The sequence below is a fragment of the Notothenia coriiceps genome, unplaced genomic scaffold (genome assembly GCF_000735185.1).
Source record: "Notothenia coriiceps isolate Sejong01 unplaced genomic scaffold, NC01 NC01_scaffold00024395, whole genome shotgun sequence".
In the NCBI taxonomy this organism is placed as follows: Eukaryota; Metazoa; Chordata; class Actinopteri; order Perciformes; family Nototheniidae; genus Notothenia; species Notothenia coriiceps.
This window is the reverse complement of record NW_011357096.1, coordinates 6933-19690: the sequence shown is the minus strand read 5'-3', so window position 1 is coordinate 19690 and position 12758 is coordinate 6933. Positions and strand designations below refer to the sequence as shown.

Below are 12758 nucleotides of genomic sequence, written 5' to 3'. Positions count from 1 at the left end.
ACTAACTGACTCACTGACTAACTAACTAACTAACTAACTAACTAACTCACTAACTGACTCACTGACTGACTAACTAACTGACTAACTAACTAACTAACTGACGACTAACTAACTGCATAACTAACTGACTGACTAACTGAATAACTAACTGACTAACTAACTGACTGACTGACTGACTGACTAACTGACTGACTAGCTGACTAATTAAGGGTGGGAGGGAAAACACATTTTTGACCGTTGGGGCTCATCCTAATTTTCGGCCTTGATGTAACAATATTCATAATTAAGTAAATGTAACACCCTTTTCACCCCGGTTACACGTTTCATTTGCCCTGTACCGCCCATCGTACAGGGCAAATGAAACGTGTAACCGGGGTGAAAAGGGTGTTACATTTACTTAATTATGAATATTGTTACATCAAGGCCGAAAAATTAGGATTTGCACCAACGGTCAAAAATGTGTTTTCCCTCCGAGAGCTGCCAACGCAGCGCCTCCCCAGATCTGGCGCCCGAGGCGAAAAGTTATAACGCCAGTGCTACGGGCCGGCCCTGAGTTCATATGCAACTCGCAAATATCTTTCTTTCTCTCTCCTCTCTCTCATCTCTTCTCTCTCCTCTCTTCTCTCTCTCCTCTCTTTTCTCTTCTCCCTTCTCTCTCTCAATGTTGGTACCAAATGCGCCTTTTTTCAAATGACCCGGTGCTCTTTTTTTGACAGAGGTGCGCATGCGCACCTGCGCACCAGTTATGTGCAGCCCTGCTTATTATACCTTTCGTTATGTTAAACAAAACCAACCTTAGAATAGGGCCATTGCAGGACTGGCAAAGCTACCCTCCCTATAGGAGTCAGCAGATATGTGTAGTTTCCCCTGAATATAACAGCGTGGCCAGATCAACTGCTGCTGCGGGAGTCCAAACCACTGTTTGTCCAAAGCAAAACTGAGTCAGGCCCCAAGATAAACACAAAGAGGTCATCACAAGTGCAGAGTGCTTCCATGGAGAGCAACATTGAAAAAGGAATTAACTGTTGATGACTCAATAACCCTATTAAGCGCAGCCTGAATTAGTCTCTATACAGAGGCCTTCGAGGCACAGTTACATGCACATCTCAGCCGTGGGACCGGCCATTTGTGCTTTCCCAGGAGCAAGTGCATCTTTAGTGCTCCATTCTCTCGTTTTTCTTTTAACAATTCCTCGCATGTATTTCCATATTTTACAGCATTGCCCCTGTGTGTTTTCGCCTGATTAAAGAGTGGAATCAAACAGACGTTTTATTGATTAACAAAGAACACAAACATCTGATTTGAGAACTGAATCAGGATGCTAGTAAAACCAATGAATCCAAACAAAACAAGATAATAAAAAATGATACGATTTACTCAATTTCCTCGCATGGAGCTCTGGATTATCATAAAATTTCAATCTGGGTCATTTCTCACTCTGTTGTTCGTCTGTCTGTTGTTCGACTATTATGTTTAATGCCTTTTTAGATAAAACAATACAGAGTGGTCGGTGGAGGATGTAAAAGTGTGTTTGTATATGTGTGTGTGTGTGTGTGCGTGCGTGTGCGTGTGTGGGTGGGTGGGTGAGAGACAGAGAAAAGCTGCATGTATCCTTTTCTCTCAGAATTACCAGCCCACCTCTTCAATTCCCCTGAGTTTATTTTCAGCTCTGATGACTCTTAGCAAAACACACAAATACCCAGACACACTCACACAACATGCACACAAACACACACACACTCTTACAGACCTAAGGGCTCTATCTCTGCCACACAGCTGGCTCCAAACCCCGGATCATGGTAATAAAACACCCTAGCTGTTAATTTCGAGATGTATTCAGCCTTTATTTACACTCATGCCAGGGGTGTTACCAGCTACCAGTAGTGCAGTGAACTTACTATATGTGCAAGCTAGATATTGGCACACCTTTATCTGAGTAAATGAAGTGTAGCCACTTCTACCTCTGGGAAGCAAGATAACAAGTGGACCCCTGGCTAAATGTAAAAAATCAAAACCCATGGAGGTTATGTAGCTTTTGACGCTAAGTCATATATTGCTGTAACATCTTTGGGGTTGAGGAAGTGAACATATATTTTGTGGTGAGCTCATAGTTGTGCCAAGGACTCAGCTTTAAATTGTCATGCCTTTGGTGTTTTTAACCATGCCAATGAAGATGATCTTAACTGCCGATTTTTGTGAGTGATCTTCAAGGAAAATGTCTTTAAAACAGACACCTTTACATATCATATTTTATTGGTAATGACCTCCTTTGTGTCGCCACCCATGAACGGGGCCCAGGAGAGTCTGTAGAGGAAGATGTCATCGGCTGAGTGATCCCAGCTGACCTGGAAGCTATCTGTGCTCACATCATTGGAGCGAAGATCCAAAGGACCAGGAACCGGGGCTGAGAGACACAAAGAGAGAGAGTTTACTTTTTACTTTAATTGTCATGTGCATATGATTTCTAATAATGTGTATTCCCTATAGTCCTTTTTTATATTTCCAAAATGTTCTGGATACCAGGACATAAACTCGTATCATGCTCGTCCATCATTCTTCTTAGAAAGCGCTTACACATTTGTGTTGGTTAATGAAGCTCCCTCTCTTAAACCTCGGTCTCTGAGCAAAGTTTGCCAAGAGATAAATACAAATCAACACATCCCTTAGAGTGAGAAGTTAAATATTGCAAAAAATACATTTCTTTCAGCAGACTCAGCATTAGAGCCCAACTGCTTGTTGCTTAAAGGGATATTCCTACAAATCGATATCCGTCAGCGTGACGGAATAGTAAAGGGACAACAAAATGACCTTTTAATGCGACTGGGCCATTATGCCGAGGTGTTAATGAGATGGGCAGACTGCCAAACAGCAACAGGACCAGTAGGGGTAATCAAATGCAATGCTGTTTGCCACTTTAGAGAGAAATGGTTTGCCTTCCAAAGGTATTAGTACAACTACTTCAGGAAATTGAGACAAAATTGTCCTCAGCATAGATGGGAAATGTCGAAACACCAATGTGGAAGACAAAGTAGAAGCCATTATAAAACAAAACAAATGAACAAATGTACTTGATCGTTAATAACCAATGGTGCAACGATTGGTTAAACTAAATGAGCCGTTATTTGTATTCAGCATTATGCAATAAGTTCCATGGTGTCCTCTAAAAGTATCCTTACAGTGAAAAAGGGACTTACTGGTTGTGAATCCATCTGTGAGCGGCTCTGATTGGCCCTCAGCGTACAGGGCAGAGATGGCCACTGAGTACTCACTCAGAGACGTCAGCTCACTGAGGTCGTAGGAGTTCACAGGACCCACCTCCACCTGCACAGCACAGAAACACACAGGTATGGGGTTGTGTAAAAATAAAAGTTTAATCACAGTTACCTAAAAAAGGCCACAAATTCACTAAATCATGTTGTTTGTAAAGATTTATTTTAGTTCTAACACTAAGGAAATTGCATTAGCATCGTACGTGAAAATGTAAGGAGGTTATCTAACTTATTAAGGCTGTCCTTGAGCAAAGAATGTCTTAGTTGACAAACAAAACATTTGAATTGACTAATTGATGAGATGATTGAATTGACTAAAAAACTATGCAAAAGTACCACTTCAACGTTTACCAGAGTTTTTTTGTAATATACAGCATGATAATATTTGCATTACCAAATGACTAATCTACTAATTACATTTTAGACGACAAAGACCAACATTTGTGGGCAGTGCTACAACTTGTGCACATACAGTCACACAGAGATAAAGCAAGCCAAAAGAGAACATACCTGAATTAATTCATATTATCATATTATATATTATCATATTCATTCATATTAGAGAATATGAACTATTCTCTAACCTTTAACACTCATCACAACGATCGTTATTAATTAATTAATCTCCCATTTGTTCTATCCTTCTCTAGTCTATATTCACTTTTTTCTCAACTCTCATCTCGACACACATTCACAGATGGAGATGCTGCCATATATAAATCATATCTAAGTATGACGTCTTAAACACATAAGAATCATGGAGACACGCTGTCACATTGTCACACACCTCCTTCTTGACTCCTCCGTCCGTCTTGATCCACAGGATGCGGTAACCTTTGACCGCTCTGGGCACGGCATCCCAGCGGATGTGGGCGGAGTTGTGAGTGATGTCAGAAAACTGCAGGTTGCTAGGAGGACTCAGGGGTACTGGGAGAGAGAGGGCATGTTATTTAATGTATGTTTGTATTTTCTTTTAGCATTGTTAGAACTAGTTTGAATTGTAGACAGAGTGAGGATATGGTTGAAAATTGAGCAATTTTTAGGCTTAATCATAAAGGTTCAGAATAAGAGCCCTCATGAGGACAGAAGTAAAAAAGTGTATATGTGTGCATGTGCACTACTCACATGTAGTTCTTTGGATTGTAATGGGGTCACTGGCCTCGTCCCCAAACATGGCGTAAAGAGTGACGGTGTATTCAGTACTGGGGTTCAACCCATCCAGCTCCAGCTCTGTCACTGCATCCGATAACTTTTCCTAGGAACCAAGACACACATGTATACTAGGGCCGGGACTTTAACGCGTTAATTAAGATTAATTAATTACACAAAAATTAACGCGTTAAAAAAATTAACGCATTTTAATCGCACTTATTTTTGCACCGCGGAACGTTTCTCACTGGATGAGTTTCGGGGGTACCGATTATACTGGAGCACCAACTAACGTTCATTACTTCAGACAACAACAAACCACAGTGAACAATAGTCAAACGTGAACGAAGAAGCTGATGNTATTCAGTACTGGGGTTCAACCCATCCAGCTCCAGCTCTGTCACTGCATCCGATAACTTTTCCTAGGAACCAAGACACACATGTATACACAAATTAAAAAAGACGCTCAGCTGCCACGTTTCTGTTAAAAGTGATCAATTGTGTTTCTCTGTTCAATATATATTTTATTTTTGTATTATTCTGTGTGTTTCTTTGTTTCACTACCTCCTTGTCTGTAAAGTCTCCATCATCTCTGAGCGGTGCGTACAGCAGCACATAGCCAGAGACTCCATCCACACTGTCCCATCTTGCTTTCATGCTGCTGTGAGTCACATCGAACAGCTGGAGGACCGTCACTGAGGGAAGGGCTACTACACACACACACACACACACACACACACACACACACACACACACACACACACACACACACACACACACACACACACACACACACACACACACACACACACACACAGCACAGTTCAATCAAGGAGGAAACATAGTAATGAAGAAAGTCTATTTAGTTTAGTAGATCCTAATTAAAAACTTTTGGATTGGCCTGCTGTCATGAGGGCATCGTTTTCCATATGTCTGTCTTCCATGGCTGTCAGACTTTGAATCCATCATTACAAACTTGTGATTTCAGATGTTGACTGAAGCCTTAGTGTTAGGTTTTGTAAGTTAATTTCTGCAAGTGTGTGTTTATGTGCTAAAATAAACTTACGGGTTGTTTCTGATCCTCTGAGAGCTTCACTCGCCTCGTTTGCATACACAGCAAACACAGCCAGCTGGTACTCAGTGACAGAGCTGAGATGCTGCAACACCACTGAAGTCTCACTGCCGTCCACTACCGCCTGAGGTCCAGGAAGAGTGAGTGGGGGTAGGGTGTGCGGTGAAAGGAAGGCACAGGAAAGAGGCATGGGGTGCAGAGATGGTTAAGGGAAAGGAGAAAAGGGTGCAACAAATGCCAGAGGATGAAAAATGACAAATGGAGGGGAGGAAAGAGAGTTTGGGATAAAATGGGAAAAGAAAGGAAAAACAATTGATTTATTAAACAGGATAAAGCCAAAACGTCTATAGCTAAATAATATTTTTCATTCTAAACTGTACGGATGACAGTTGTGATAGAGATTAGGGCCGGGCTGAGCCAGCTGGAAAGGTCTCCTCACATGTCCCTCCATAACATCTGGTCCCCGTAAAACCAGCTAAGCGAAAGATTTAATGGTTTCTGTGGTCAAATGTTCTGGAAAAATCAAGCAGGTGCCTCTATCAGCCGGAGTATACTTTTTCTGGTTAGCCTTCTTCCCTTGCAGGGATGTTTAGATGAGTTGTGATTGGAAGGAGTGGAGCGAAGGGTACGGATGAATAATGCCACAAGCGTCCCAGGAAAGAACTGAGCTTAATTCATACCCTTGCCAGAAGACCCAAGATACAGCAACTCCCACTGGTGCAGTCACATTGATGAAAAACAGAGCATACCCCGGCCTAAACCCCCCCTCTCTGTACCACTCTTGAGTCTCTTCACCTCAGTGTTATTTAGATCTTATGTTTCTACGTGTGTATATTTTTAGACAGCAGTGAACTACAATGTGGGCTTGCAATGATATGGATATTTCTTATTCTTACTTAGTCATATATTTGTTTGTAGTGATTGCTTACTCCATGAGCTCCTAATTTAAATTGTGTCAAGTTAGAAGAAGTAAATATATGTGTGTCCTTATAAAAAATAAAACACAGTATTTACCTCCTGTGGATCTCCTCCGCTAGCAGAGTAATAAACCACTCTGTATTTCTCTACGTTTCCGGGGGCGTGGCTCCATGAAACCCTAAAAGCCCGGGCCGTGACTTCGGATGTCACCAGCTCAAGTGGGGATCCTGTCGTCTCTGGTATCTGTTCTGAACAAATAAAGAAGAGGAAATGTGAGGGATAAGAAACAGATTGCATACGATTATAAATAATTACTCCCAGTAAGGAACTTTTAGGTAGAAAAACTCACATGCATTGAGAATTTGAATAAAAGAGATTGGGTTGGAATATCATCAAAACACATTAGACTTGATTAATGGTTTCTATATATAAAAAAAAGATATCCATCCTGCATCTTTATTTTTATAGAAATTATAATTTTGGGGGAAAAGAGTGGGAAAGATGGAGAAACAGAAAGATCTCTCTAAAAAAAACACATATAACCGATAACACTTTGCATTAAGTAGCCCAATCACTAGCCACTCAAGCTCTATTTAAATATCCAGGACTTGGTTCGCACTCCTTATAAAACCCACTTCACAACTATAGCTGCTGCAAGGCTTGTGATTTCAAAGTGACATTTTATAATCCAGTCATGCAAGAGCATTAGGAAGAGCCAAAGTGATTACACTCGCAAATAGTTTACTCGACTGTTAAAAAACCCACTTTACCTTAACTTAATCTTAATATGCCTCGTATAATTTGAAGAGCTGTAAGTGATATCTCTCGCTTGCATGCGCTTACTGTTATTATACTAAGTATCAGCACAAAAATGCGTCTCTGTGTGAAGGTGAGAAAGGAGCCACAATTTGAACTTTATGGACTTACACAACTATGTCTGCCACTTTCCAAGCGAACAACCTTGTGCAACACTATGAATAACTTACAAAAGATACAGTTTGGAAACACTATTATCTCTTGATTTCCAACGTGGTCAGACAACACGAGCATCTTCCTCTCTTGTATCACCCAGCCCTTACTCTGTTTAATGTCCTTGTCTTGCTGCTCCACTTGTTCACACACAGTCTTGGTCAGAGCCCCTACGATGGAGCTCATGACGTTGAAATCGGCCACGTTGTAGACGTGAGATTCGCCTGGCTCTGAGGCGATGGAGTGCAGCTCATTCTCATCAGCATTCTTAACACCTGGGAAAGGAAAATCAAATGTATTACTCTCAGCATCACATTTAGAGATGCCAGACGGTGAGGTACTAAGATCAGTTCAAAGAAAAAGGATGGAGATTTAAAGTGACAAAGCGTTTTAACCCTTTTAACAATGTGACTATTCCTAAGATTCATTGTCTTTGTGTGTGTTTGCTTCCTCCCTCACCAATGGCAAACAGCTCAACCCCAGCATTTCGCAGGCTCTCTGCCGCAGGTATGACATCATCCTGGGACTTCCCGTCTGTAATGAGGATCCCGATTTTAGGTACACCCACACGGGAGCCAGACTCGGGCTTGAAGCTGTTCTCCAAAATATAGGTCAACGCAAGGCCTGGAAAGAGAAAGAGGGAGGCATAGAAGAGGGATGAATAAACAGGATATCACAACAAACTTAGGTTTTTAACTTCCTAACAAACTGAACACTTATTAATAGCATAGCATAATAACTAATAGTATCAGTAAGATCCAGCACCTGTGAGAGTATTTCCTCCCTTGTACGGCAGGTTCTTAACGGCATCAAGAACGGCATCTTTTGTGTAGAAAGCATTGAGATGCCACTCTATCCTGGGATCCCCACTGTACTGAGCCAGACCTGCAATCACACACAGAATTATATTACAGCGACTCGTTCAATTCTTCAAAGTTGAACACCAAACAATGATAATCAAACTGATTTTGAATGTCAAATATTAGGGTTAATCTTAATAAAGCAATAAAACACAGACACAAACATCAGAAGAACATATTGGTCCCATGGTGTATGTATGTATCTGTTCAGGAGGGAAAGTCGCAGGGACCCACCTATCCTTGTTTTATCGATGCCAACATCAAAGGCATTGACCAGATTCTCCAAGAACATGCGGACCAGCCGGAAGTTAAGCCGACCGATACTCCAGGAGCCGTCCACCAGGATTATGATGTCTGCAACGGCCTCAGTGTGGCACACAAACTGATCAACTACAAGAAGGAAAGAAGACAGAATCACATGAGACAAACAGACAGAGAAATGTAGTTATCGGTGAATGAAAAGACAATTCAATTTGTTTGTTTTTTACTTATGATGTGCAGGTTTCATAGCCAAACGTTAGAAAACACAATAAAGGCAAACGTTGAATCAGCAGGTTTCAGAATGTCTTTATTGAACAAGAAAGAATGCTGAAAAATAACCTTAAATACACACAGAGCATTTGCTTTGAAACTAATAAAAACGTGAATGGGAACATTATTCAGCTGCCGTCTAGAGAGCCTTCTTCAAAACCTATGGTGTGTTTTCCCAGGATCTCCCCTTATGTCCTCTTCTTGAAATTAGTCTTTACATAAGTTGTTAAAAACAAACAAACTTTTCATTTTAAATAGTTTTACAGGGAAACGGTATGTATGTATGTATGTATGTATGTATGTATGTATGTATGTATGTACAGTGGGGCAAAAAAGTATTTAGTCAGCCACCAATTGTGTAAGTTCTCCCACTTAAAAAGATGAGAGAGGCCTGTAATTTTCATCCTAGGTATACCTCAACTATGAGAGACAAAATGAGAAAAAAAAAATCCAGAAAATCACATTGTCTGATTTTTAAAGAATTTATTTGCAAATTATGGTGGAAAATAAGTATTTGGTCACCTACAAACAAACAAGATTTCTGGCTCTCACAGACCTGTAAATTCTTCTTTAAGAGCCTCCTCTGTCCTCCACTCGTTAACTGTATTATTGGCACCTGTTTGAACTCGTTATCAGTATAAAAGACACCTGTCCACAACCTCAAACAGTCACACTCCAAACTCCACTATGGCCAAGACCAAAGAGCTGTCAAAGGACACCAGAAACAAAATTGTAGACCTGCACCAGGCTGGGAAGACTGAATCTACAATAGGTAAGCAGCTTGGTGTGAAGAAATCAACTGTGGGAGCAATTATTAGAAAATGGAAGACATACAAGACCACTGATAATCTCCCTCGATCTGGGGCTCCACGCAAGATCTCACCCCGTGGGGTCAAAATGATCACAAGAACGGTGAGCAAAAATCCCAGAACCACACGGGGGGACCTAGTCAATGACCTGCAGAGAGCTGGGACCAAAGTAACAAAGGCTTCCATCAGTAACACACTTCGCCGCCAGGGACTCAAATCCTGCAGTGCCAGACGTGTCCCCCTGCTTAAGCCAGTACATGTCCAGGCCCGTCTGAAGTTTGCTAGAGAGCATTTAGATGATCAAGAAGAGGATTGGGAGAATGTGATATGGTCAGATGAAACCAAAATAGAACTTTTTGGTAAAAACTCAACTAGACGTGTTTGGAGGAGAAAGAATGCTGAGTTGCATCCAAAGAACACCATACCTACTGTGAAACATGGGGGTGGAAACATCATGCTTTGGGGCTGTTTTTCTGCAAAGGGACCAGGACGACTGATCCGTGTAAAGGAAAGAATGAATGGGGCCATGTATCGTGAGATTTTGAGTGACAACCTCCTTCCATCAGCAAGGGCATTGAAGATGAAACATGGCTGGGTCTTTCAGCATGACAATGATCCCAAACACACCGCCCGGGCAACGAAAGGAGTGGCTTCGTAAGAAGCATTTCAAGGTCCTGGAGTGGCCTAGCCAGTCTCCAGATCTCAACCCCATAGAAAATCTTTGGAGGGAGTTGAAAGTCCGTGTTGCCCAGCGACAGCCCCAAAACATCAATGCTCTAGAGGAGATCTGCATGGAGGAATGGGCCAAAATACCAGCAACAGTGTGTGAAAACCTTATGAAGACTTACAGAAAACGTTTGACCTCTGTCATTGCCAACAAAGGGTATATAACAAAGTATTGAGATTCACTTTTGTTATTGACCAAATACTTATTTTCCACCATCATTTGCCAATAAATTCTTTAAAAATCAGACAATGTGATTTTCTGGATATTTTTTTTTTCTCATTTTGTCTCTCATAGTTGAGGTTTACCTAGGATGAAAATTACAGGCCTCTCTCATCTTTTTAAGTGGGAGAACTTGCCCAATTGGTGGCTGACTAAATACTTTTTTGCCCCACTGTATGTATGTATGTATGTATGTATGTATGTACTGTATGTATGTATGTGAGGAAGCTTCCACGTGTAATATTGAGGATAGATGTGAAAGCAGGAACAAACAGACACAAACCCTTTTATTAGCTCATTTATCATAGTTCCATAACTGCTTACTGATGTACTCTGTATGAAACCCTAAAAGTGTATCCAGTTACTTCATTAATTTTTCACCTGCCAACAAAAATAATAGTGGATCATCCAGAATATGCTGATCAGGTTAAACAGTTATGTTTAAATGGAGAAAGGCGATAAAAGAGAGTGCTGACCTTAGGAAATGGGAGTTATTACTTTGAAATGTTGCTCACAAAAGTATGTTTAAAATATAAAGAGTGGAGTGAAAATCCATCCAAACTGACAAAACCTTAGAATCACTTTCACTTTAATTTCTTCCCTTTTAACTATCAACTGTAAAATAGTTCCAAATAAAAAGGGTATAGTTGCTATTTGGTTGCAAGAGGAAGACATTTCCTCCTCGGTGTTATGGGTATTTTATGGATCACAAGTACTAGCACAAACACTAAAACTGCAACACTGCAAAATGTATGTGACTTTTACTGTACTGCTTGTGCGATCATGTCAGGCTAACACTATCTTAAGATTGAAAGCTATAAAAGACACATTGTGTTACGTTACGCCATACAGGAATTTGTTTCAAGAAGTGATTTTCCAGACAGAGCCTTCTGTCTGCTGCCTGCTTCTGTCTGGCAGTTCAAACCATCCATCTGCTGCTGACGGCAGACGGAGAGAAGTGGAGACAACAAGGTCAAGAGATAGCTGAGGACAATCTTTGATTCACAGATGCATAGCATTAAAGACTGAGGTGTTTTTCTTATAATAGCCAATCGTATTTCTTTTATATACACTGAACAAAAATATAAACGCAACACTTTTGTTTTTGCTCCATTTTTCATGAGATGAACTCAAAGATCTAAAACAATTTTCTTTATACACAAAATAACCATTTCTCTCAAATATTGTTCACAAATCTGAAAAAATCTTTGATAGTGAGCACTTCTCCTTTGCCGAGATAATCCATCCCACCTCACAGGTGTGGCATATCAAGATGCTGATTAGACAGCATGATTATTGCACAGGTGTGCCTTAGGCTGGCCACAATAAAAGGCCACTCTGAAATGTACAGTTTTGCTTTATTGGGGGAGTCTGGGGGGGTCCGAAATATCAAATAAACAGTAAGCATTGGTAACACAACTTCCAAAGTTACAGTAAAATAAAAAGGACCCTGACTCAGTGGCGTTTTCTCCTGGAGGCCAAGGGAAGCCAGGCTTCCCCTGTTTTTTCGGATTGTAGTTATAATTTTAATAAATAAAAACACTTCGTTTAGTTTCGGAAATTCTTTGTTGTGTGTTGCTGCCGGCCCGTCTCTCCCCCATTCTCATGGAGTATTTTACAAAGAGTGAAACAGTGCCCCTCTAGAAGTTATGGTGAAATGTAGATTGCACTCTCTGTTGCGAGAGGAGGCCAGCCGAAATAGAGAGGCGAAGTCCCTTCCCTTCCGGGAGCCTCCATGGGACCCCGGAAGCGGAAAATTATACATTGAAGTCAATGGAGAGAGAAAAGTTATGCCTTTCGGGAAAAGAAGAGTGTCGACAACCACAAGGAGGGTAAGGTATAGTCGACGAAACCCAGGGTAGACTCGACCACTGTACTACTATGTCAGTTACATGTCCAAATACGATTGGTAGGTTCGATGCAAAGACATACAAAGCTAACTAAAGGCTGAGAGAGACTTGAAAGACGTCGCACAGAGGCTGAAGTGAAAGAAGAAGGCCGAAGAGGCAGGTCCAGTGACGGGAAGGCATGTGTACTTAGCTACAGCAGAACACTTAGTTGGATACATATTAGCAAGCCTAGGGTTTACGTAAACCCTAAACATCGATCAACGACAATTAGTATCAGGTAAAAGTTCGTCAAATGCTGTTTGACACTGAAAAAAAAAAAGTACTTTTAATAACAAATTCCTAACTGTTTTGTAGTATACACGTAAGCACCGGTGGTTAAGTTTGC

The 12758-nt window shown here is 41.0% G+C and overlaps 1 protein-coding gene across 1 annotated transcript in view; it reads right to left on the bottom strand.

Annotated features, from left to right (window-relative positions):
• Window positions 1-8627, bottom strand: part of LOC104954992 (collagen alpha-1(XIV) chain-like) — a gene marked incomplete at its 5' end in the record, with an annotated part of 13381 nt that extends 4754 nt beyond the window's left edge. Inside the window, 13 exons of the mRNA XM_010782210.1 lie at window positions 2265-2404; window positions 3195-3321; window positions 4057-4196; window positions 4395-4524; window positions 4557-4561; window positions 4759-4840; window positions 4983-5128; window positions 5485-5614; window positions 6505-6656; window positions 7488-7652; window positions 7837-8001; window positions 8143-8262; window positions 8472-8627. Of these exons, the coding sequence (XP_010780512.1) occupies window positions 2265-2404; window positions 3195-3321; window positions 4057-4196; window positions 4395-4524; window positions 4557-4561; window positions 4759-4840; window positions 4983-5128; window positions 5485-5614; window positions 6505-6656; window positions 7488-7652; window positions 7837-8001; window positions 8143-8262; window positions 8472-8627 (1658 nt within the window). The remainder of the gene's footprint in view (window positions 1-2264; window positions 2405-3194; window positions 3322-4056; window positions 4197-4394; window positions 4525-4556; window positions 4562-4758; window positions 4841-4982; window positions 5129-5484; window positions 5615-6504; window positions 6657-7487; window positions 7653-7836; window positions 8002-8142; window positions 8263-8471) is intronic.
• Between the last annotated feature and the right edge of the window lie 4131 nt (window positions 8628-12758).